At 36.7% G+C, this 27,695-nt stretch overlaps 1 protein-coding gene across 5 annotated transcripts in view; it reads right to left on the minus strand.

The window, feature by feature from the left end:
* Window positions 1-27,695, minus strand: part of st3gal1l3 (ST3 beta-galactoside alpha-2,3-sialyltransferase 1, like 3) — a 385,371-nt gene that overhangs the window by 23,394 nt on the left and 334,282 nt on the right. For all 5 annotated transcript variants that reach the window (XM_049475270.1, XM_049475269.1, XM_022671937.2 and 2 more), the window contains one exon: window positions 19,461-19,654. In XM_049475270.1, the coding sequence (XP_049331227.1) occupies window positions 19,461-19,654 (194 nt within the window). The remainder of the gene's footprint in view (window positions 1-19,460; window positions 19,655-27,695) is intronic.

The following is a 27,695-nucleotide window of genomic DNA, read 5'->3' on the forward strand; positions in this document are numbered from 1 at the left end:
CACAAACCCAAACACACCCTGATAAGATTCATGGTAAATAAAAATGACACGCTTTGGTACAATCTGATGTTTGTTTAGCTCCATTTTTCCTTCAGTCGAGACAGATCAGTTTGTTTTGGAGGGACCAGACCATGGAGATAACAGATAACAGTCAGTCAGTTATATTGTTGGCTGTTGTTAGCAGGTTAGCAACAGCCTGGGATTCACTCCATGTGGATCGATTCAGAGATGATTTATTGATCAAAGTGATGGTAAAACACTTGGTAACACCATAGCATCCACTGAACACCACCATAACAACCACCTGAAATACCACAGCAACAACCTGAGATACTGTAGATGCTATAAATACTTCTACACTCCATGTGGATCAATTCAGAGATGATTTAATAATCACAGTGTTGAAAAAAAAAACACTTAGCAACACCATAGCATCCATCGAACAACCACTTGGAACACTACAGCAACCACATGGGAGGTACTATCGAAGCTACAAATGCTAGCCTAGCTCATGGTATGTTCTTGAAGGATAATTCATGTTTTTAAATAAATGACAAGAATTTACAGTATTTAGCTGCTGCTCTTGTCTATAGCGATTTATAAGGTTATTCTAATTACAGAGTTCGGCCAGTGTAGTGTTGGGAGTCTAGCCCAAGGACTCTTACTATGTAACACAGCAATCAGTCACCCAGAATGGGAATAGAAACCCAAGTCTCCCATATGATGTAGTAGCTCACTGGCAGGTAGTGGTGTTATCCACTACTCGACACCAACCACCATGGTCATCCAAGCCTAGCTCAGATCCTGGTTTGCTTCCCTGGTACTATAAGACCAGATACGTTTGGACACCCAAAAAATGTTAATTAACCACTATTTTTAATACCCTTGATTTTAAAAGAACTATTTACAGCTCAGAAAAAAATAAAATTGAGAGACCACTTTAGTTTCTGAATCCGTTTCTCTGATTTTGCTATTTATAGGTTTATGTTTGAGTAAAATAAACATTGTTGTTTTATTCTATAAACTACGAACAACATTTCTCCCAAATAAAATTCCAAATAAAAATATTGTTATTCAGAGCATTTATTTGCAGAAAATGACATGAGAAATGTCTGAAATAATAAATAAAAAAGATGCTGAGTTTTCCCACCTTAAATAATGCAAAAAAAAGTTCATATTCATCAAGTTTTAAGAGTTCAGAAATCAATATTTGGTGGAATAACTCTGTTTTTTAATCACATTTTTTTCCATGCATCTTGGCATCATGTTCTCCTCCACCAGTCTTACACACTGCTTTTGGATAACTTTATGCTTTAAACTCCTGATGCAAAAAATTCAAGCACTTCAGCTTTAATGGTTTGATGGCATGTGATTATATTTCTTCCTCTTGATTATATTCTAAATGTTTTCAATTTGGTAAAATCAAAGAAATCATTTTTTAAGTTTTAGTCTATTATTATTATTCAGCAGGTTTTCCAATACTGTTTTATACAGTGTAGCTCACTAAACTATCCGTTAACCTGAAATTCCAGTTTAACAGGTTTGGAAAGCCCACATTTGCCTCTGGATTATTTGGCATGATCCTTTAAAATGTTTAATCTCCCAACAGTAAGATTTTACAATACTAGTATCAGAGTCAGAGTGCTTCATCTAAGTAAACAGTGATGTCATCATCACATTATCACAGTGCTCTATTGTTTTCACAATGAACTAGGAAGTAATTCTTCTGTTATCAGGAGCACATTACGCTTTACAGCGGCGACCACAAGCACATCACCCTGCTCGGTAAATTCAGGTGCGCTGCATTAATGGTGCTTCTGGTTAAAAGGGACATATTATACCTCTTTTTAGAGCAAAACACGTTCATAAAGTTCTTTACACAAAATCACTCTCAGATAAAGATAAAGATCTTACAAGCTAGTTAATGCTTAAATGCGATAAAAGCACACAACTCGTTATTTCAAACTACTTAAATCTCCTTCATCTGCTGACTCGCCATGGAAAGCAGGTATAGATCCCTTCCTCAAACAAAGTCTGCTGGCTAACTTAGCTATGCACTGTCTGAGGTTCTCAACCAGCAGCCTGAAATGGCATTTTTTCAACTAATCTAGTGGGTGGGGCTCTGGTGAGGGTTATGTGTGACGGGATGGGGATTCTCAATTCTTAATAAAACACTTAGAAACACCATAGCAACCACTGAGCACCACTGTAGTAAATACCTGGAATACCACAGCAACCACTTGGGATACTATAGATATTATAACTACTACTTTTATGTGCATAAATTCAGAGATGTTTAAATGAACACAGTAATACTAAAACACCATAACAACCACTTAGCAATCATTGAGCACCACCATAGCAACCACTTGAAGTACCACAGCAAACACTTGGAATACTACAGATACTATACATGGATCATGCAGATAGATTTAGAGATGTTTATTGAATACAGTGATGGAAAAAAACCCTTAGCAACACCATAGCATCCATTGAACACCACCATAGCAACCACTTGGGACATACTATAGATGCTATAAATAGTACTAGACTCCATGTGGAACAATTCAGATATGTTTTAATGATCAGAGTGATCAAAAAAAACACTTAGCAACACCATAGTAACCACCTAGCATCCACTGAGCACCACCATAGTAAACACCTGGAATACCACAGAAACCACTTGGGATGTACTATAGATGCTATAAATCCTACTAGACTCCATGTGGATCGATTCAGAGATTTTATTTTTATAAACACAGTAAAGGACAAACACTTAGCAACAGCATAGCAACTACCTAGTAACCACTGAACATCACTATAGCAACCACTTTGGATACTCTAAATGCTATAAATCCTACTAGACTCCATGTTGACCGATTTAGATGTTTTAATGAACAAATTGATAGGAAAACCCTTAGCGAACCATAGCAACTACCTAGCAACCACTACAAATTCACCATAGAAACCACGTGGGTTACCACAGCAACCACCTGGGATACTATATATGCTATATGTACTACTAGATTCCATGAAGATCGATTCAGAGATGTTTTAATGTTCACAGTGATGGTAATACACTTAGCAACCCCATATAAGCCACCTAACAACCACTGAGCACCACTATAGTAAATACCTTGAATACCACAGAAGCCACTTGGGATACTATAAATACTATAAATGCTACATGTGGAAAGATTCAGAGATGTTTTAATAAACACACTGATAGGAAAACCCTTAGCAACACCATAGCAACCACCTACCAACCACTAAACACCCCCATCACAACCACCTGGACCACTTTAGCAACACCATAGCAAACACTTGAAGTACCACAGCAACCACTCGGGATACTATAGCTACTTTAAATGCTACTAGACTCCATGTAGGTCGATTCAGAGATGTTTTAAAGATCACAGTGATGGTAAAACACTAAGCAACACCATAGCATCCATGAAACAACCACCTGGAACACCTCAGCAACCACTTGGTGTGATGTGAATCGATTTAGAGATATTTTAATGATTAATCTGATAGGAAAACCTTTAGCTAACCATAGCAACTACCTAGCCATCACTGAGCACCACCATGGCAACCACTGGGAACACCACAGCAATCACTTGGGACGTACTATGGATGCTATAAATATTACTAGACTCAATGTGGATCAATTTAGAGATGTTTTAATCATCATAGTGATGAAAAACTTCACTTTTTCTGTAAATGTTATTTGTAATGATTCTAATATTAGTGTTTTACTAATATTTATAATTTTCACAGGTTGGTAAATGTTGATTTCTGTGTTGTGTTTGTGTGATACTGTATTTACACACAAGCAACAGAGCGTCTTCTGAGAAATAAAAAAGATGAATTATAATGGAAAGTGTGTTTGTTAGCTGTGTCAATTCCCCAATCAGTAATACTGCTTCCATTACCCATGGTGCTCTGACTCAGATCCTGAGCTTTAGTTTACAATTATCCATTTCTTTTCATTTGGTTTATTCTGTCAGATCGGTTTGGCTCAGAAGGAAGAATAATTACATTTTAATTAAATAAAGCTAAAATTAGAGCTGCGCTGCTGATTCTCCAGCCATTAAACTAAAACTAGACAATGGCTCAGTTTTAATGATCTATTAAAACTATAGAGGCGTCTTTGTACAAATAATTTTTAAAGCATTATTTTTCACTTATTTTTACAACTTTAGAGCTGCATTTACTGTGTTATTTTCTATATTATCCACAACACTGGGCGTTGAAGGTACTTCATGTTTAGCAGATCATCTGAGAAGATGAGATAAAATAATATATATTCACTTACAGAGGTAGCATTTTTTAGCTGGGTTTTCAACAACGCTTTAAAGATAAGACACACAGAGAACATATGCTGCCTTACAAACATCTGCAAGACCTGGCAGACCACCAAACACAAATTCCCCTTATCAGATAAACATGCAATTTGGACTGATTCCCATATTATACTCAGCAACCAAGGTGTTCGCACATGCAGTTTGGGCCAATTTTCATATAATACTTGGCAACTGAAGTGTTGGTTCATGCGGTTTGGGACGATTTCCATATAATACTTGGCAACCAGGGTGTTGGCACATGCAGTTTGGGCCGATTCTTATATTATACATGGTAACCGAAGTGTTGGAACATGCAGTTTGGGTTGATTCCCATATTATATTCAGCAACTGGGGTGTTGGTTCATGCGGTTTGGGCCGATTTCCATATTATACTTGGCAACCGGGGTGAAGGCACACACAGTTTGTTCTGATTCCCGTATTATACTCGCACATGCAGTTTGGGCCAATTTTCATATAATACTTGGCAACTGAACTGTTGGTTCGTGCGGTTTGGGCCGATTTCCATATTTTACTTGGCAACCAGGGTGTTGGCACATGCAGTTTGGGCCGATTTTTATATTATACTCAGCAACCAAGGTGTTGGCACATGCAGTTTGGGCCAATTTTCATATAATACTTGGGAACTGAAGTGTTGGTTCATACAGTTTGGACCAATTCCCATATTATACTCAGCAACCGGGGTGTTGGCACATGCAGTTTGGGCCAATTTTCATACAATACTTGGCAACCGGGGTGTTGGCATAAGTGATTTTTGGTAATCGTCTCATTCACACACTTTTATTTGCTTAGGAAAAAGAATGAAACACTAATATTAGAATTAATATAACTAATATTAAGGCAATAAGTATATTTTTGTTGTCACATGAAAAAAAAAAAAAACTAAAAAGCTAATTTACACAAAGAAAAAAATTATACTGGTCCATTTGTCATAAAAATTCTGATAGAATATAAAAAAAAAAACCATGGCAAAACGTGTTTTTTTTTTAAGTGGCAGTAAAAATTTGTATGTATTATTCGTAATTATTATGTAACATTAGATTATAAAAAATTCTTCAACAAATTTCTAAAGTAAAATCCAAGTAATGTAATCAAATAAAATCATATTTTAGTAAACAGAGATTTAAAAAAATATCGGTAAGACATATGTAAAGATAAAGTAATGCAGTTCAGCACTAAAAGGCCGGTGAGTTTATCGATGTTACAGCTGCATGAACGAGTGAAAAGCATGCATACATACGCTTACATTAATTAATTAATTAATTAAAGAGTAAAAATACACAGGAAAACATTAGAGGAGGGAAAAATAAATATAAATAAAGATAATAAATGAAAAGCCTGCAGAGCTCTGTGCTGAACACTGATGAACAGATCAGATTTAAGCTGGTTTAATGGAATGAGGAAAGGTGTGGAGGAAGTGAAGAGCATCCCACGATCGAGATGAAAACACCTGATTATGTGAAACATGATGAACGTGGCAACACTGCAACACAACGTGAGCACTCGTCTTTATGAATGAAGTGACAATAAATAGATGACATAATAAGTATCCTATGCTCACATCTAACCAAACACAACAATAATTACAGAAATATAATGAACTGAAACTGAAAATATTGCTAAAGATTATTTTGGAGCTGATATTTGTCAGTTCCTTGGGGAACTCCTAGGGGTTCTTCAATCTGAAACTGTGTATTTTTGTTACCTTAACTCTTAGATCTTATTTGTTTGTTTCTAAAATATTTTTTTTGGAAAATCACTAGAATGTGCTCAGTGTCCTCGTGCTATTAGCATAGCTGCCATTTAGCTATTTTCCATGTTTTTGCTAATGCTAAAAATTAATTCCTGTTACTCATAACATAAAAAGTAACAGGAGTGAATTCCAGTAACAAGAGCGAGTGCCAGTAACAGGAATGAGTTCCAATAACAGGAGTGAGTTTCAGTAACAAGAGTGAGTGCCAGTAACAGTAATGAGTGCCAGTAACAGGAATGAGTGCAAGTAAAAGGAATGAATGCCAGTAACAGGACTGAGTGCCAGTAACAGGAGTAAGTGCCAGTAACAGGAGCGAGTTCCAGTAAGAAGAGTGATTTCCAGTAACAGGACTGAGAGCCAGTAACAGGAGTGAGTGCCAGTAGCTGGAATGAGTGCAAGTAACAGGAATGAATGCCAGTAACGGGACTGAGTGCCAGTAACAGGAGTAAGTGCCAGTAACAGGAGCGAGTTCCAGTAACAGGACTGAGAGCCAGTAACAGGAGCAAGTTTCAGTAATAGGAGTGAGTTCGAGTAACAGGACTGAGAGCCAGTAACAGGAGTGAGTGCCAGTAACAGGAATGAATGCCAGTAACAGGAGTGAGTGCCAGTAACAGGAGCGAGTTACAGTAAGAGGAATGAATGCCAGTAACGGGACTGAGTGCCAGTAACAGGAGTGAGTTCCAGTAACAGGACTGAAAGCCAGTTACAAGAATGAGTTTCAGTAACAGAAATGTAACAGGAGTGAGTGAGTTCCAGTAACAGGAATGAGTGCCAGTAGTAGTTCAGGTTGAACTACAGTACCTAAACACCTAAATCTTAGGGTTGCCATATTTTATCTTTCTTTTATTAATAATATGTTCTCCCCAATTTACAAGACCAATTACTGAACCCACTCATTAGGACTAGTAAAGCCACAACACCAGGAGGGTGAAGACTAGCACATGCTTCCTCCGACACATGTGAAGTCATACTCCGCCTCTTTTTGAACTGCTGCTGATGCAGCATTACCGAGTAGCATCACTCGGTTCCTATACATCAGCTCACAGATGCAGCCTTGTGTCGATCCAAATCAATCATCCTAGGAGTGATGAGGGGAAAGAGCGCCATCTACTGTACCCACCCAGAGAGAGCAAGGACTATTGTGCTCTCTTGGGGCTCTGGCAGCTGATACACAAGCTGCATGAACGGGATTCGAACCAGCAATCTCCCGATCATAGTGGCAGCCACTTGGAGCCCATATTTTATTTATCTTACTTCACTCTCTCAGTCAGTGGAACTATTTATTTTCTGGCTGTATTATATGCTGTGTTTGCATTTGTTAGAAGCCATCTTTGTACGTGACAGTGAGTAATTGATAAGTAATTTTTAATTTGGGCTTTTTTTAATGTCACATTTGGTTAAAGCTTTGTTCCGTCCATCAGAGAGTGAGCGTAGAGCGTAGCGGCGGCGGCGGCTGTGTGAACAGATGAATGGGCCTGGCGCGGTGGGGAAGTGTTTGGGCGCTGTGTTTGCTGGGTCAGCCAAATGCCCTTGAATATAAAGAAAGCGGAAAACAGCTTAGGTTATTAAATTCCTGCTACTTTCATGTTTAATCGGCAGTTTCGGGCCGTATTCAGAGAGACTGAGAGGAGAGCTGCATTCCTAAACTCTGAGAAATAAAGGTGCTTCAAACGGCTGTTTAAAGCGATACCAAAGAGGAAGTGCTTTTAACTCTATAAAGAATTTGATGCCTTTAGAACCACTGAACTCATGCAAAAGACCCAAACTATTACAAACATGCTTTTTTAGCTATATAAAAGTGGCTTCTCTGTGGTAATGCATAAAGAACCCTTTAAAGCACATGCTATTTTTTATTTTTTATTTAAAGCATTAGCAAAGGCCACCATACTGTTAAAAATTAAAAGTTCAACCTATCTAAAAACATAGAATCACTTAGGGTCCTATTGTACACTGATGGTTTGGTGTGGTGGTCTGGAAATGAGGTGTGTTTAGGTAAATATCTGGTGTGTTTCTATCTTTGCAGCAGGAAATACAGGTGCGCCACTGACTGATTAAAACCCTGACAACAGTCAACAGTCAGCTGTCCATTCCTATCTTAACCATTTACATTTGCACGAGTGCAAACTGTAATGTAAAACCAAAACAAATCAAAATAAATGTACAGAACACAATGCAACAAAACCATATACATTGATTTTGAGCTGGGATGCACTTTTTGTACGATACCAGATCACTTTTGGCTTTCGTTACAGGCAATTTGGCAACCCAACGTTAAGTGAATAAGGTCTTGTAACCAGAGGCAATTCCTTTTCTGAATGCACAGAGAACCCTCACCCGTTAGCCCCCACCAGATCCACTTAGATCTGTTGAAGAAATGCCATTTCAGTCATTTTGATTGAGAATCTTAGACTGTACCCAGCAGGATTATCCAGCAGACTTTTTCTGAGGGAGGAATCTGTACCTACTGTACGTGTAAGATGTAAATACTTTCAAATAATGAGTTTTGTGCTTCTGTCACAGTTAAGCATGAACTAGCTTTTTTGTGTTTTGACAAGTTAACACTAACTAGCGTATGCATGGGCTAGGCAACAGCTTATTTGCATAAAAGTGACAGAGCCCTTAAACGGCTGATTCTGAAAGAGACTGGGGCATGCGGTAAAACGCAAAGCTATAATATGTCTCCTTTAACCCTTTCCAGTCTAAGGGCATTATCTCGATTTTTGGATATTTTCTTAATTTTGCCTTTAAAGGCACTTTTGTTTAAAATAATACCCACATATCTTATATAAAAATATTCAGGACAGTCTCAGCTGTCTCAATAATGAGGAAATAAGTGGCCTGGAGGATGTATGAAGAGATTATGTGGCCTAAACCTCAAAAATGTGAAATCCGATTTAAAAATTATTCCAATATATGGTTAAAAATATATTTTACTTGTGTGGATAAACTGTTTTGGTGCTTGAAATTGATTTACCAGAGTCTTAGCTTCACACCAGTAGTTAACTATATATAAAATAATATATAAATGTAAAATAAAGGTGTAAAATTAAAATTTTGTAAAAATGTTTATTCAGTAGCATGTTGCCATTCTACTTGACACAACAGTGAACAGCCATAAACTTGGACATAAACATAAAAAAAAATCACGGTTCATTAGTAAATGTTTACTTTACTGTATTAAAAAAAACATTGTCTGTTCATTTGAAATATAGTCAATATATGCCAACACATCGATCTTACATTAATTAACTGACTATGTATTTTAACTATTCGTGTTTAATGAATTAATTATTTAATTTATAATGTTTTAAGTTGTGTTTCAGTTTATTTCTCTTATTCTACAAATCAACATCCCCTAAATGCTGCTTTTTAATGAGCCTCCTGGTAAAATGTGCTACTTTAAACTATTTTAACAGTAACTTCAGCTGGATTTACTCGAACTTTTGAAACTTTTATTCAGGATTAAATTGGTATTCTCTGCAGAAGTTCAGCAGAAGAATAGTAATGGGGGATTTCAGGTGCCTGCTGGTTTTGTGTTCTGGGGCTTTAAAGCGTTTCCCAGAGAGGAAGAGAGGAGCATGTGAAATATAAATGGTGAGCGGAGGAAAGGGATCCTCAGTAATCCTGTGGGCCCAGTTCACAGATTTGGAGGGAGTGCTGGAGCTCAGCGTGGGATTGGAGATTAGATTCAAAGAGCTTCTCTGAACATTTGATTAGATTTGATCTGCTGGAGTTTAATTGGAGCGCAGCAGAACTTAACCAGACCCACATTACATTACGTACAGACTGGACTTCTCGGAAGCACTGGTGACTCCTGCTGTTTTCCTCAGGGCTTTTCTTAGAAATAACTCAAACTGTTTGAATTGCTTTGCATGTAATTACAGATTAGTAACCCTTAGGTTGTAATAAAAATCACAGAGAATAACAGCAGCCCTGGTGAAAAGATACTGTATATAAATAACTGTACTTAAAACAAATTGAGAAATGTCTAAATATGCTGTAAATATACTAACAGATTTATGTACTTACTTAAAATATATTAAAAGTTAAATATATTAAAAGTTAATATAATATAATATAATATTATTAATATTATGCTTTAATCAAATGTTTGAAAGTAAACTTTGATCATACTTTTTAAAAAAGTACAATATAGTGTATATAAAAAAAATAGACTACTATGAAGTACACTTTATACTTCTAAAATACGTCCAAATATATCCAAAAATTTCCAAATATATTTTTGGACTTTTTTTACAAAGTGTAATTGAACTACTGTAACAGTTGTTTTAACAAAGTAAAATGTATCATGTAACTTTTTATAAAGTAAATTAAATTACTACAACTAATTAAAAAAAAATATATATATATATATAGTGATACAGTTGTAATACGCATTATTAAATGTATTATAATTTTACTGTAAGCATATTTAAAATATGGGGTTACATTACTATACATGAAGTAGTATGTTTAAATGTTACTTAAACATATTTAAAATAGTTTAATTTCACTTAAATCTCTTTAAATATACTGATTAATTATGTGGCTACAAATACACTTTGATGCACTATAATGATTAAGCAATATATTGTCTGGAAAAAATATTACAATAGATTTTATTATTTGTATTATAAGACCACTTTGTGTTACATTAGGATGTAATGTAATGATAATATAAAATAATATATGCACAGAATGCAATTATAGCATTTTAATACGAACGAGCCAAAGTCAGAGCTCACAAAATTAACCACACCCATGATTAATTAAGAGAATTAGCTCATGCCTTTTGAGCACTTTTTAACTTCTTTATTTACTTTGAGTCTTATGATATTAGTTAATTATTATACTTTTGGTCATTTTAATTAGATTTTTCTATTTGTTATACATATATTTTATTCATTTATAATAAAGGGATGTATTTAATGTAATTAAAATGAATTTGTTTTATTTATTTATTTATTATTATTTGATCTAAACCATTCCACTGTAGCTTTGTCTGTAGGTTTAGGGTCATTGTCTTGCCGGAAGGTCAATCGCCTTCCTAGCCTAGCCTAGGTTTTCTTCCAGGATTCTGCTGTACAGTATATTATTGCCTCTCACCTGCAATTAATTGATTTGTGTATGTGTCCATCTACAGCACAGTTCTAAATTATAATGTGGAGCAGTGGAAGAACTGTGTTCTCTGGAATGATGGAGCTCCATCCAATACTTTCTTTTAGAATGGCATGAGTTGAGGAGTTGGCGATGATTTGGGGTGTGGTGGTGATCATCCACACTTCCAATCATCCAATCCTTGAAGCAACGTTCCAAAACCTGGTATAAAGTCTTCCCTGGACAGTTCATTAGACAGTTACTCCAACAAAAGAAGGACTAAGTCATTTTAGTATTAGGTTTTAGTGACTGTGCAAAGTATTGCCAACTGTTTCCTTTGTGTACTGAAGGTACTTTCATGTTTTGCACTTATCTTATTGTTTTGTGTCTCAATAGCTTAAGTTTCTTGATACATTATTGGCAATTTTAATATCATTTTTTAACAGATTTAACCAGTTTTTATACTTTCTAGGACACCCTAGAAATGGAAACCCTGTGGTTGTAAAGTGTAGTGTTTTCTAGCAGCTTTTTACCATTTTTTTCTTTATATCCACTTTTTCTTAGGGCAGATTTTACATACTTTTAGGGCTAATTAGATACTTAACTTTAATAATAATAATTTTAAAAAATAATAATAAGATTTGGGGTGGTGATCATCCACACTTACAATCATCCAATCCCTGAAGCAACGTTCCAAAATCTGGTATAAAGTCTTCCCTGAACAGTTTATTAGACAGTTACTCAAACAAAAGGAGGATAAAGTCTTTTTAATGTGAGATAATGCTTCATTTTTACAACGACTTTGCAAAGTATTGCCAACTTAAAGTATTGGGTACTTTAATGTTTTGCCCACCTGTTATCTATCTCTGCTTGTTTTTGTCTCTTTATCTTATCTCATTGTTTATTGTCTCAATAGCTTAGGTTTCTTGAAACATTATTAGCAATTTTAATATCATTTTTAACAGATTTAACCAGTTTTTTTCAGAGGACACCCTAGAAATGGAAACCCTGTGGTTGTAAAGTGTAGTGTTTTCTAGCAGCTTTTTACCATTTTTTTCTTTATTTCCACTTTTTCTTAGGCCAGATTTTACATGCTTTTAGAGCTAATTAGATACTTAACTTAATAATAATAATAAAAAATAATAATAATAAGATTTGGGGTGGTGATCCAACCTTTGGTCCGCATAACATACATTAATTCATCGTAACGTAAAGAATTACATCAGTGAGAGGAAAAGCAAACAAGCAGATTTGTAAAGCTACTTATAGACTGACAGCCTGAGAGATAAGAAGCCATTAAACTCAGTGCATCCAGACAGTGAGGAGATTATAGATCCATCCACAGACAGGTTCATCTACATTCATCCGTGAGCCTCCGCTCAGTAATAAATCACAGACCACTGTATTGAACACAGAGCTTCACTCCATAAACAGAATCCCGGCAGATGTCTCTCTGAGATCCAGATGTTGGATAATGAAGTGTAGGCTCTTATCTATTGATCCTGCGCTCTGTAAACTGAAACGAAATGGATCCAGGTGCAGAGCAGTGACAGGCTTCACACAGGTAAGAGCCAGACTTTTAAATGCCTTCATTATCACTGAAGAAGCTTCCCTGCACTGACTCGTGCTGGGGTTTTTCTTTTTCTTTGGAAATGTGGAGATTTTGAAGGATTTCTTATACTTCCTGGCCTCCCACCTGGCTCTATTGACTCCCATGACTACATTTCCCATAATTCCTGCCTTGTGATACATCTTTAAATATAGAATTTAGAATTTGCAAAGTATTTGCCAACTGTTCTTATTATTTTATGTTTTGTCCACCTGCTATCAGTCTCTCCCTTTTTTCTTAATGTTGGTGTTTATTGTTCGGTGTCTTAATAGCTCAAATTTTCAATTGTATACATTTCAACAGATTGTACCAGTTTTTTTTTTTTTTTCAGATTTTAAGGGACACATGGGGACCCTGTGGTTGTAAAGTGTAGTGTTTTCTTATAGCTTTTTACCATTTTTTCATTTTACAAATATATCTGCCTGTTTTTTCTGTTTATGTTTAAGGTTTTGTGTCTCAATAACTCAATAACTTTCCCAGTATATTGTAAGCAATTGTATCATTTTTAACAGTTCTAAGACTTTCTAGGACACCCTAGAAATGGGAACCCTGTGGTTGTAAAGTGTAGTGTTTTCTTATAGCTTTTTCCCATTTTTCCTTTTTTTTGTCTTTTCTTAGGTCAAGTTTTAGAAGCTTCCAAGATTAATTAGATCTGTAGACCTGTACAATCTGTAGACCTAGCTCGACTGACTCCCATGACTACATTTCCCATAATTCACTGCCTCGCGGTACATCTTTAAATATAGTAAATATCCTGCTTCAGTGTGCCAACGACTTTGCAAAGTATTGCCAACTGTTCCCTTACTTTTATGTTTTGACCACATGTTTTCTACCTCTGCCTGTTTTTTATGTTAATATTTACCGTTTTGTGTCTCAAATAATTTAGTAATTTTACTAATACTCTCTTTTACTTTATCTTTACTTTTTATGTGTTCATTTTTTAATGGTCTTTTAAAATGTTCCTATTTTATTCTTTGTACATATATTTTATTCATCTATATTAAATGTTGATATAAAATTTTATTTTTTTATTTATGTTTTTTTCAAACTATTCTGTTCTTTATTATTTCTTATTCCTTACTATATTTATATTTTCAGTCCCTTTTATACTGTAAATGCTCTGTGGCACTGTAAATAAGGGTAACCCTCAATGTATTCCAGAGTGAGAATAAAGATTGATTGATTGATTGATTGATTGATTGATTGATTGATTGATTGAGGTTCTTTGTCTCCTTGCATGCTTATGCCATTTACGACTCTACGAGATTAAAGAACTTAAGTCACCTTGTCATGAGCATGTGTTATGTTACCAGTGTTCAATCTTACTCACAAGATAATACCTCACAACCTGGAGGTAACATTGAATAAGAAGAGGTGTGTCCAAACTTTTGGCTGGTAATGTATCTACCAATGTTAAAAGATGTGATCAAAGAGACTAGACACTAATAAATATAAATAAAAACTAGTATAAGCATTAGCACTAAGTGCTCCCACTGTGATCGGGAGATCTCTGGTTCGAATCCGGGTCAGGCAGCTTGCCTTTAGCGGCCAGAGCCCTGAGAGAGCACAATTGCCCATGCTCTCTCTCTGGGTGGGTACAGTAGTAGATGGCGCTCCTTCCCCTCATCACTCCTAGGGTGATGTGGATCAGCACAAGGCTGCGTCTGTGAGCTGATGTATCAGAACCGAGTTGCTGCGCTTTCCTCCGAGTGTGATGCTACTTGCTAGAAAATTAGAAAAAAAATATCTAAAACTAATAAAATAAAACTAGCATAAGTCAATGAAATGATATCAATGTCATTCTAATATCATTATGCATCCCTAGTTCTAACCTTCATTGCATTTTTTTTTAAATAACTTTTGGCTTCTTAAATTCTGACATTGACGACAATTTCACTAAAGCAGCAGCATTTTTTATATCAGTCGAGCCTTAGAGATTTCCTCGCTGTAGAAGATAACCGAACTTCAATAGAGGTTAAACTGAATGACATTTTATTTCAGAGCAGAGAAAACAATAAACCCACTGCTGTCCTCCCTCAGGACTCGGGCGATTTTAAAATGAATGTTTTATTATTATTATTTTTATTATTATTTGGCAGACCCTGAGCGTATAAGACATGTACGAAGCAGATGTTACGAGGGCTGAGCTCAGGCTGACCCACAAGAGATAAGAAGTTCCTGTATAATTATGTATGGAAACAGATCAAAAATAGAATCCTGCTGCCTTCAGTATGATTGGACATGACATGGAAGCACACAAGTAGATTTAATTTAAGTTTATATAAGGATTAGTCATTGGGTTTATCTGTTTTTTTTTTTTTCTGGTTACTTCCAGTGGTCCTCATCGCGCTACTGCTGCATCTGCTTTTAATGCACTTTAATGCCATCAAAGATGTGGTTGCAAATATATAAATGCTCCAAGAAGGAAGTGTGGGAGGGAGAAGAAGGGATTGTAATGCAATTTAGGAGGAAGATTAAAAAAAGTAACCAGGAGCAATAAATGAATGATTGCATGTGTAACTCAACACGCCAGATGTCTATCTATTATATATTATATTATATTTATTTTAAAATATTCTGCATTGTAAATCAATAATAAAGTCATCCAAACTATGAAGAAAAACATACAGAATAATTTAGTAAATAAAAAAGAATTAAACAACGCAGAATATGTTTAATATTTAAGATTTTTCAAAATAACACCTCTTACTTTGAACATCTCTGCTGGATTTTCTCAGTCAGCTTTATGAGGTAGAGTCACCTGGAATTCAGGCTTTCAGTTAACAGCTGTGCTGAACTCATCAAGAGTTTTTTTTATTTTTTAATTAATCATGCACAATACACCAAGAAAACATAATAAAGACAAAAAGTTGTAGTAATACAAACAGTGCAGGGAGAGTACAAAAAAAGCCAGCAGGGTTTGTACTAGGCACTTTCCCATTGTATTTAAAGGATTTAAATTTAAATTTAAATGTAAATTTAAATGAAACTCATCAAGAGTTAATTACTTGAATTTCTTGTCTCTTCGTGTTAGTTTGAGAGCATCAGTTACATTTTAAAGAGGTAGAGGTAGGAGAGAAGCAAGAACTACTCAACTAAATAAAGGAAAAAATGACTTTAAGTCAGGCCGAAAGTCAATTTCAAGAACTTTGAAAGTATCCTCAAGTGCAGATGCAAAAAAGACCATCAAAAACAATATAATGATAAAACTGGCACTCATCAGGGTTGCCCTAGAAAAGGAAGAGTAACAATTCCCTCTGTTGCACAGGATAAGTTAATCAGAGTTACCACTATATATATATATATATATATATATATATATATATATATATATATATATATATATATATATATATATATATAGTAGTTATAAGTAGTTCTTTCTTCTGTCCTCCCTCTACCTCTTTAAAATTAAATAAAAAACTGATGCTGTTAACTGAAAGCCTGAATTCCAGGAGACTCTACCTCATAAAGCTGACTGAGAAAATCCAGCAGAGATGTGCAAAACTGTCTCTATCTGAACAAGAGGTGCTTACTTTGAATAATGTAAAATATTAAAATATATATATTCTGGTTTGTATTCTGGCAATACTGGCACACTTACAATATCTCTCAGCATGTTTTCTAGGTATCACAGGAAGTCACCAAGATTTGAAGCGTCCCGGTAATTTCCCTGCACTCTGAAATGATTGTGGTGAGAGTTCAAACTGCTTTAGGCATTTTAGATTTCAGTCTCCTCTCTGAGACTAAAATAAGTCACGGATGCAAATACCTTTAGGCGGTGTTCATGTCTATGCGTGTATTTGTTTTTTAGATTTGTTTTTAGATTTGAGGCGTGCTCAACAATAGTGACATTCAGACACTAAAACCACAGTGGCACGAACTGTAGGATCCTAGCTAGTTCCTATTTGTTAATGTAATATTTAAGAGTGATTTCCTCTTCTTTTCTTTTTTTTAAAAAAGTTTAAATAATTTCTAAAGCTTTTCACTGGGAAAAAAGGTGATGCACTGAAATGTACCTTAGGTTTTATGTAATTAATGCTTTCATAACATAACTTAGCACCAATTACCCATAATATTTAGTTACTTGGTTGTTTTACATTACTTTATTAATGTGAAAAATAAGGTGTGCATTTAAATAAATTGAGTTAAATTTCAGTTCAATTGTTTAAGTTAATAGCAAAAACCAAGAAGAAAATAAATGCTAATTATTTTTTTATTTTATTTCAGTAATTCGGTTCAAAATGTGAAACTCATATATTATATAGATGTATTAAACACAGAGTGATCTATTTTAAACGTTTTATTGTTGCTTACAGCCAATAAAAACCGAGAAAATAAGAATAATATTTTGGCGTGGAAGAGGAAGGAAGACCCGTGAGACTCATGCTGAATGCTCAACAGCTCCTTTATTGAACTGGCTTGCCACTCACTTACAGTCTTCAACAAGACTAGGAGAGCTAAAACCATTACCCCACAGAGCTCAAACAGCCCAAAGGCCACCAACCCAGCTGTGTGTCTCCCAGATGGCAGATCCAGAGTGGTGCCCACCCTCTCTGCATAACCCCTCCCAAGGGAGATGCCCCACCCCTGTCATCCTCGCACACAGGAGAACAGAACCATGCCTACAGGCAGCCACACACACAACCCAGAGCCGCCACAATATATAAGACCAATTGGTACTTTTGGCAGTGTGCCAAGTCCTGCTGGAAAATGAAATCTATTGGCCGTAAGCCATAATACACTAGAGCTACACTAGTAGTTGTATATTTTAGTTTTAGTTTTTTTTTTATTATTATTATTATTTGTGACTCTGCACCCCATAATAAGTTCACCAGTCCACCAGTATCTATTTTTAGACATGTGTTGAACATTTTTTTTCAGGAGTCTTTTGATTGGCTGCTGCATCATCATGCTTGATTTAAGACTTAGTTCCGGTTCTGGTTCAGGCTTTGAAACAATGAAGAAGAAGATAAACTATGATTAAATAAGTAAAACAATGTTTTATTTGTCACTCCACGCCCCATAATAAGTCATCAAATGAGTCATCTGTCAGAATGATGTGTGTGGGAAAAACACACACACAGTGTGCAGGTTCACCAGTATCTGTTTTAGACGTGTGTTAAACAATAGTGTTATTCAGAGGTACCACTTTAAAATAAGACTGCCTTTATAAAGGGTTTATAAATGGCTTACAATTAGTTTATTAATGGTTTCTAATTAGGTTGTAAATGCCTTAAAAATCATTATTAATCAGTTATAACATATACGTAGAAAGGGCAACAATATAGATGGCTGTGGGTTCACTATTTGGCAAACAACAGGTCTACGTACATTTCTATGTATGTGTTATAACTGATTATTAATGATTTTTAAGGCATTTACAACCTAATTAGTAGCCATTAATAAACTAAATGTAAACCATTTATAAACCCTTTATAAAGGTAGTCTTATTTTAAAGTGGTACCCATTCAGAGCTTTAAACCACACAGTGTGGTGTGTTGTGGAACTGTGAGTTTTCTGGGTGTTTTTTTTTTTGTGTCTTCTGATTGGCTGTCTTTGGTGTCCTTGCTTTTCGTTTAATGCATGGGTAAAAGTATCTCCACTCATTACTCTGTAGGTAGAAGTATAGATACTAGGGTTTAATAAATTACTTCTGTAGAAGTTGAAGAAGTATCAACTCAAGCTTTTTACTATTTAAGTAAAAGTGTTTTAAAAAAGTACTGAATTCAAAACTACTTAAAAAGTATAAAAGTAAAATGAATGGAAAGTAGGGGAAATAATTAAGCCATTAAGAAAAAAAAACTTTTAGGCAACGCCCACAGATTCCTATAGTGCACTACACAACCCCTCCCCTCCTCCCCAAAACACATTTTACTAAAAGCCATAATGACTATAATGTTCTATAATTAAAATGTTAATGTTGATAGATATATCCAGCTGCATATATATGCTGATTGTAAATTAATGTATTTTAGTAGAATGTAAATATATTAAAGTTGAAGTTTAGTTGGACTGGAGTTTGTCTGGAGTTCTCTTGAGTCTCTGCACGGATCATCGTGTGCAGGTGTGATGGATCACAGTATAAACCAATAGGGAGTGGGAATGGTATATGTTTATGCTTCTCTACATCCAATCACAATCAGATTCACTCTATCTGGATGGAGAGATTTATCTGGATTGGGGTTTTATTGAACGATGAGAAGCCAGAATAAAAACGAGCTGAAATGAAACAGGAGTAATGAGGCTATTTTTAAATAAAATGTAAGGAGTAGAAAGTTCAGATAATTGTGTAGAAATGTAAGAAACAGAAGTAAAAAGTAATCCCAAAAATAAATAATTACTTCAGTAAAGTATAGACAACCTACATTTCTACTTAAGTAAGATTTGAACAAAGTATTTGTACTTCATTACTTGACATGTTTTGCACCCCTGGTGACTTTTTTTTTATCCGTTGCATGGTTTACTGTATTTCCTGTGCACCTTTTGACTGGTATCTTTAATACTGCTGTTGTCTTTTGATTGGCTGAATTTTTAATACTTTTCTAAGTTGGTGATTTATAGTATGTTCAGTGTAGATAGATGCTCATGGTGTTGAGGTACTGAAGGCAGGAGCATGGTGAGTACTCAGTCTTACCGGATGACGATCTCCGCAGCGTCGATCTGAGGTCCGTATCCGGAAGAGCGCAGATTCCCAGAATTCCCCACCACAGAGCAGGTCCGGCACCGGCTCGGACTCGAGTCCATCAAATCATCTTCTCCCGGAATCACCTGGAACAACTTATCCACCACCACACTCAGATTCGCCGGGTTTCTCTCTGACTGTAACCACTAAACACACAGACAGATACGTAGATTACATTACATTACATTGCATTGCACTGCATTGTATTACATTGCATTACATTGCATTTCATTACATTGCATTGCATTGTATTACATTGCATTACATTGTATTGCATTTCATTACATTAGATTACAGTACATTACATTACATTAAAATACTCCCATTCTCTTATGTCATATATCTTATTTTCACCACTATTGCTCTATTGTCTTCTGTCTCACATATGTCTGTTTGTGTCCTTGTTGTATTGTAAATATAGTGTCTCCCATTCTTTTATATTATATATCTATTTTCTATATTTGCTGTACTTTTTGTGAAGAAGAGTAATGTAATTTCAATTCTCTGTATGTCCCGTACATATGCAGCATTGACAATAAAACTACTTGACTTTACTTTAGATTACATTAAATTACAATACATTGCATTACATGTCATTACATTACATTGCATTACAATTCATTACATTGCATTACATGCCATTACATTACATTACATTACATTAGGTTATGTTCAAGTGTTTAATTGTGGACAATATGTAGCTTGATTAATGTGTGAGTGAGTGAAAGACTCTACTGCACTCTGACTCTACAGTACTCTGACTCTACAGAACTCTGACTCTACACCACTATAACTCATTGCAATTTTGACTCTACAGCGCTCTGACTCTACACTACTCTGACTCTACAGCACTCTGAGTCTAAACTATTCTGATTCTACAGCACTCTGACTCTACAGAACTTTGACTCTACACTACTCTGACTCTACAACAATCTGACTCGACACTGCACCACTCTGTCTAAACACCTTTATAACTTTATACTACTCTGACTCTAAACCAGTCTGACTCGACATTGTTCTCATTATCTAAAACTCTGACATTACACCAGTCTGAATCTATACCTATTTAATAATGACTCTGCTGCACTCTGCTTTTACTGACTCTACATCACTTTTACAGGACTCTGACTCTACACCACTCTGATTTTACAGGACTCTGACTCTACACCACTCTGATTCTACAGCACTCTGACTCTCTAGAGCACTCTAACTTTACAGAACTTTGACTCTATAACGCTCTGACTCGACACTGCACCACTCTGTCTAAACACCTTTATAACTTTATACTACTCTGACTCTAAACCAGTCCGACTCGACATTGTTCTCATTATCTAAAACTCTGACATTACACCAGTCTGAATCTAGACCTATTTAATAATGACTCTGCTGCACTCTGCTTTTACTGACTCTACATCACTCTGGTTCTACACCACTTTGATTTTACAGGACTCTGACTCTACACCACTCTGATTTTATAGGACTCTGACTCTACACCACTCTGATTTTACAGGGCTGTGACTCTGTAGGACTCTCACTCTACACCACTTTAATTTAGCAGGGCTCTGACTCTACAGGACTCTGACTCTACACCACATTAATTTTACAGGGCTGTGACTCTACAGGGATCTGACTCTACAGGGCTCTGACTCTACAGGACTCTGACTCCACACCACTTTGATTTTACGGGGCTGTGACTCTATAGGACTCTGACGCTACACCACATTAATTTTACAGGGCTGTGACTCTACAGGGCTCTGACTCTACACCACTTTGATTTTACAGGGCTGTGACTCTATAGGACTCTGACTCTACACCACATTAATTTTACAGGGCTGTGACTGTACAGGGATCTGACTCTACAGGGCTCTGACTCTACACCACTTTGATTTTACGGGGCTGTGACTCTATAGGACTCTGACTCTACACCACATTACTTTTACAGGGCTGTGACTCTACAGGGCTCTGACTCTACACCACATTAATTTTACAGGGCTGTGACTCTACAGGACTCTGACTCTACACCACTTTGATTTTACAGGGCTGTGACTCTATAGGACTCTGACTCTACACCACATTAATTTTACAGGGCTGTGACTGTACAGGGCTCTGACTCTACAGGGCTCTGACTCTACAGGGCTCTGACTCTATAGGACTCTGACTCTACACCACATTAATTTTACAGGGCTGTGACTGTACAGGGCTCTGACTCTACAGGGCTCTGACTCTACAGGGCTCTGACTCTACACCACATTAATTTTACAGGGCTGTGACTCTACAGGACTCTGACTCTACACCACTTTGATTTTACAGGGCTGTGACTCTATAGGACTCTGACTCTACACCACATTAATTTTACAGGGCTGTGACTGTACAGGGCTCTGACTCTACAGGGCTCTGACTCTACAGGGCTCTGACTCTATAGGACTCTGACTCTACACCACATTAATTTTACAGGGCTGTGACTGTACAGGGCTCTGACTCTACAGGGCTCTGACTCTACAGGGCTCTGACTCTACACCACTTTGATTTTACGGGGCTGTGACTCTATAGGACTCTGACTCTACACCACATTAATTTTACAGGGCTGTGACTCTACAGGACTCTGACTCTACACCACATTATTTTTACAGGGCTGTGACTGTACAGGGCTCTGACTCTACAGGGCTCTGACTCTACAGGGCTCTGACTCTACAGGACTCTGACTCTACACCACTTTGATTTTATAGGGCTGTGACTCTATAGGACTCTGCTTCTCCTCCACTCTGACTCTAAATCATTTAATTTAACCTATTAACATGCCTTGTCCCTTATTCTCTGCAGTGAAATAAGTCATTGAAAGATCTGAAAATTTGAGGCATTTGAAATCTCCTTCAGGACACTTGGAGAAGCTGCCTGTTTTCTCTCTACTCCACTTAATAATACAATTACAATTATGATTTTCAGTAATGTTCCTTATCAAATATAAAAACTTTTTATGTAATGCTTGAATAGAAATCCTCAAGATTTAGGGGTGTAATGTCAGGCAGAAAATAGAGAAAAATCCTGGCCTGTTAATGGGTTAATTGTACATCACTGTGACTCTACTCCACTGACTCTATACCACTCTGACTCTAATAGACACTAAAAGTAGGGTTTTTGTCGGGATTTGGCCAAAATGTGTTTAAATTAACACAGAGAAATCTTGCAACACAGTTGAATCACTCTTCATGACGTCTCTTCTTCATGGCTATATTTATAAAACACACACACCCAGGAACTCAAACACAAAGATTACATCTAACATACTTTACGTAACGTTCCCAAAACACGTCTGTGCACACACTCAAGCACACGTCTGCACACACACCTGTACACACTCATTAACTGAACTGCATTGTTTGGCAGCTGGCCAGCTGTGCGAGGTGTAAACGGTGCATGCCTGAGTTCACATGATGCAAGCCGGTACATTTCACTTCACCTTATCTGTGAGATCATAAACGACTCTAAGGACCTGTAACACTGAGAGAAAGGGGCTACAATATATACAAAAACTGTGATGTGTGATAACCGCTTTGAATATCTCAATATCGACCCCAAAAAAACGATATTCTGCGTGATTTGATCAGCCGTGGTTTTATGTTTTTTGGATACAATCCAGGTTAGCACCCGAACATCCCTTTCAGACAGCTTCCTCTTACAGCGTCCACAGTTAATCCTGTTGGATGTGGTTGGTTCTTCGTGGTGGTATGCTGACATTACCCTGGATACCGTGGCTCTTGATGCATCACAAAGACTTGCTGTCTTGGTCACAGATGCTCCAGCAAGACGTGCACCAACAATTTGTCCTCTTTTGAACTCTGGTATGTCACCCATAATGTTGTGTACATTGCAGTATTTAGAGCAGAACTGTGCTCTTACCCTGCTAATTGAACCTTCACACTCTGCTCTTACTGGTGCAATAATGTGTAATTAATGAAGATTGGTGGCCACCAGGCTGCTCCAATTTAGCCATGAAACTTCCCACACTAAAATGACAGGGAACAGCCTAGTGCAAAATCCCAAATTATATTAGTAACAATAACATTTTAATAATGCAACATTATACTCATTATGGCTTTTAGAAAAAATGTGGTTGAGCTTTTTTTTATCAACAATAAACCGAATTCAAAATAACACAGCGTCCTCTGCTGAAAAGTGTAGGACATGTCCAGGTAGCTGCGCTGTTAAAATAGCAAAAGTAAGAGAGCATCTGGTTCTAAACGGCAAGTGACCCACTGATTGGTTTATTTCACGTAACACCCAAAAACGCAACCATGATTAATTAAAAAAATTAGTACAAGCCTTTTACACATTTTGAGCCAAGCAAGGTGTACTTTTCCAGTCGTTATGACAGCAAAGACACACAGACATGCCCTAAATGTGCATGAGCAGCAGTGTAAACCATCACTGTCAATTTTTGTCGATTTTTAGTTTACTACATAATTTGAACAAACTGTCCAAAACACACTGTGTAGATTTTTTTTGATTAAAGGGACCAAATTCTCCAAAGTTGCCTAAAATTCTATTTTTAATTCATTTTACATTGACTTGCAATGAAAGGTTTTTTTTTAAGGTTTTTTAAGATCTCTCTACTAAAATGTTGCTGTTTCACACATATATATTTTTTCACGTGTGTGCACCAAACAATTGCACGAAGATTATTATTATTACTAATAACACCAACAATACTCGTGCTTCCATTCTCTGGCCACTTTATTAGAAACACCTACACATTAGCCACAGGGCTGGTGCAGGTGAGGAGCTGTAAATGAAGGCATCTCTGACATGTATAATTTGCTGAGTCATCTGAAGATCTGATGAAGACGTGATGACATTCTAAAAACTCCTGACTTCCTGAAGGTCACGCGGGTAAACGGGTACGACACAGCAAGTTCACTTCTCGTCATGTGATCACTCTGAATCACAAGTGCTCAGATTCCAGCAGATCTTCATCACAACAGCGAGAGGAGTCAGGAATCAAAAGTATCACAAGGTTTAACAGTAATAGATGTTTCCAATAAAGTGGCCAGTATGTGAAGGACAATGAAGTAGTGGATGTTTCTAATAAAGTGGCCAGTGAGTGGAAGTGCAAGGTAGTAAATAAGTGTTTCTGATAAAGTGGCCAGCAAGAGGAATCAAAAGAATCACAAGAGTGGTAAAAGTAGTAGAGGTTTCCAATAAAGTGACCAGTATGTGAAGTACAAAAAAATAGCTGGTGTTTCTAATGAAGTGTCCAGTCATTAAAAACAGTAAGTACAAGTAATAGGTAGGTGTTTCTAATAAAGTGGCCAATGGGTTTAAATGAAAGGTAGTTTGTAAAAGGTGGTTAAGTAAAGGGTAGTTGGTACTTGTTTCTAATAAAGTGGCCAGTCATTGACAAAGATAAGTACTAATAATAGGTAGGTGTTTCCAATAAAGTGGCCAGTAAGTAAAGTACAGTGGAGTAGCTGGTGTTTCTAATAAAGTGGGCGGTCATTAAAAAAGGTAAGTACATGTAATAGGTTGGTGTTTCCAATAAAGTGGCCAGTAATTTAACAAAAAAAAGTGTTTCCAATAAAGTGGCCAGTCTTCGAAAAAAGCTAAGTACAAGAAATAGGTAGGTGTTTCCAATAAAGTGGCCAGTAATTTAACAAAAAAAAGTGTTTCCAATAAAGTGGCCAGTCTTCGAAAAAAGCTAAGTACAAGAAATAGGTAGGTGTTTCCAATAAAGTGGCCAGTAATTTAACAAAAAAAAGTGTTTCCAATAAAGTGGCCAGTCTTCGAAAAAAGCTAAGTACAAGAAATAGGTAGGTGTTTCCAATAAAGTGGCCACTGAGTGAGAATAATGTAGTAGCAGGTGTTTCTAATAAAGTGGCCAGTCACTGAAAAAAAGTTAAGTACTAATAAATGGTAGGTGTTTCTAATAAAGTGGACAGTCATTAAAAAAGCTAAGTACAAGTAATAGGTTGGTGCTTCCAATAAAGTGGCCAGTAATTTAACAAAAAAAAAGTGTTTCTAATAAAGTGGACAGTCATTAAAAAATTTAAGTACTAATAAATGGTAGGTGTTTCCAATAAAGTGGACAGTCATTAAAAAAAGGTAAGTACTAATAAATGGTAGGTGTTTCCAATAAAGTGGCCACTGAGTGAGAATAATGGAGTAGCTGAAGTTTCTAATAAAGTGGCCAGTCATTGAAAAATAGGTAAGTACAAGAAATAGGTAGGTGTTTCTAGTAAAGTGGCCAGTCACTTAAAAAAGTGAAGTACAAGAAATCGGTAGGTGTTTCTGATAAAGTGGCCAGCGAGGGCTGGTAATAATAACTGGGGCAGCTACAGGGTTATTCTGAACTGTAGTTCAGAGCTTTAAGGTGTGGCTGAGTGGATGGAGAAGCTGACGGAGGGAGGAGGGGACGGATGAACGGATGGAAGGATGAGTAGTTCAGTGAGTGGAGGTTTTGGTATAGTGACAGACAGCTCACGGACGGAGGGAGAGAGAGAGAGAGAGAGGGGATGGGGTGAGTGAAAGAGTGAAAGAGTGAAGGATCTAGCTGATGTTGTTGGGATGGTCTAAAGCTGCTCCTCTGACATTCCCCATTAAACCCTCTTTGGCAGAGCAATCAGAGCTCCAGATTAAAACCAAAAACTGCGCAATTCTGACTGGAAGAAACCTCTCTCTCTCTCTCTCTCTCTCTCTCTCTCTCTCCATCTCTTTCGACCGAATTGAATCACTGCCTTTTCATTTAATCACGCCGTGCTCGGAGCATTCTGGGTAATAAGACCAAGCAGTCAATTCTGATTTAGCGGCTTGAGTTTCTTAGTGAAGTCTCGCAGTGAGCCAACAGGATTTCACCGTTTAATAACGAAATGAAGCAAAGCGAAGGCGGCTCACGGGAGGCCGAGACGACACACCATCGCTCGCACTAACCGAGCGTGCTTCACCTAATACCACTACTTTTCCAGAGGCTTTAGCGAGAGTCGAGTTTGATTTTTCATTACCGTTAAACTGTTCCAACGCATTACCATCAGACCTGACTAGCTGTAATCCACCTTACTCTTCATAAAAACAAGCGGAAAAGGAGGCATTAGAGCTTCCAGTGCAACAGTGGATCCACTGATATACCTAAGAAATAATACACAAGAGATTCATGCTATAATGTGTAATACTGGCACTGCTGTGATGCGGTCGAGTACTGTAGAGCAGCACAGCAGTGCCAGTATGACACCTTATAGCATGAACCTTGAGTGTATTATTGCGATTATATACCACAGTTCCGTTATCACTGTTTATTGAAAGATCTGCATTATTGACCATTTCAGTCAAAATTGTGTAAATCTAAGCTTACTGTAAATAAACAGAAGTGCTTTACTCACCCAAATAAACAGTTTTCAAGAGAGAAATTTGTGTAGATTAAAGTCCAGCGCTCGTTTCGCTCTACGAAAATGTTTTTTTTTTTTTAACAATTAGCTTCAAGACCTGCAAAATTAAAAGAGCCCACCTTACATTCAGCTTAAAATACCCTAAAGGTATATTAACTGGAAAATTGAACCGCGTCTTTGTCTGCGCCGCCTATTGGAGACATGGTTTGCATTTCTGAACTGTGCTTCTATATGGGACCCAGCGGCTCCCAGTGGTGTATAATGACATTGTATTTGGTTTATATTTGGTCTGTAAGCGCTGCATCATTGCTGGGTTACCTGTATGTGGCGGATTAATACGTAATACATGGAGAGCTTAGGTTACAGTGCATTATCGGCTGATGACGGCTCTCATAAAATGCATCTCAGCCAATCACATTGCAGGATCGGAGTTTATATATGTATTATAACCACAGTGATAAAAAAAAAAATGTATAGAATGAGAAGTATAATATGCTCAATAAAGGTAGTCCCGATAACAGCAGAGTTTAACACAGCACAAAAATATCAAAGTGTTGGGAGTTTCGCATACCCAACATCCATCACCTTTCAGAAACAGGGAGCTGTATCTGTGGTTAAAGTGCTTAATAATACAAAACAGGCAAACAAACCTCTATATTTCTTCTCTTACCATTCTGTAGAGAAGAAAGCTCCATCAATAAACATCTTTTTTCTGGTCTATTTTAATACATAATGTGCATCAGATTATAAGGTGCATTATATGACACTAGTAAAGATGCTACATTAAAGTGAACAAGAGTGTGGCCATGTTTCC

This window comes from Astyanax mexicanus, chromosome 2 (genome assembly GCF_023375975.1).
Source record: "Astyanax mexicanus isolate ESR-SI-001 chromosome 2, AstMex3_surface, whole genome shotgun sequence".
Lineage (NCBI taxonomy): Eukaryota > Metazoa > Chordata > Actinopteri > Characiformes > Acestrorhamphidae > Astyanax > Astyanax mexicanus.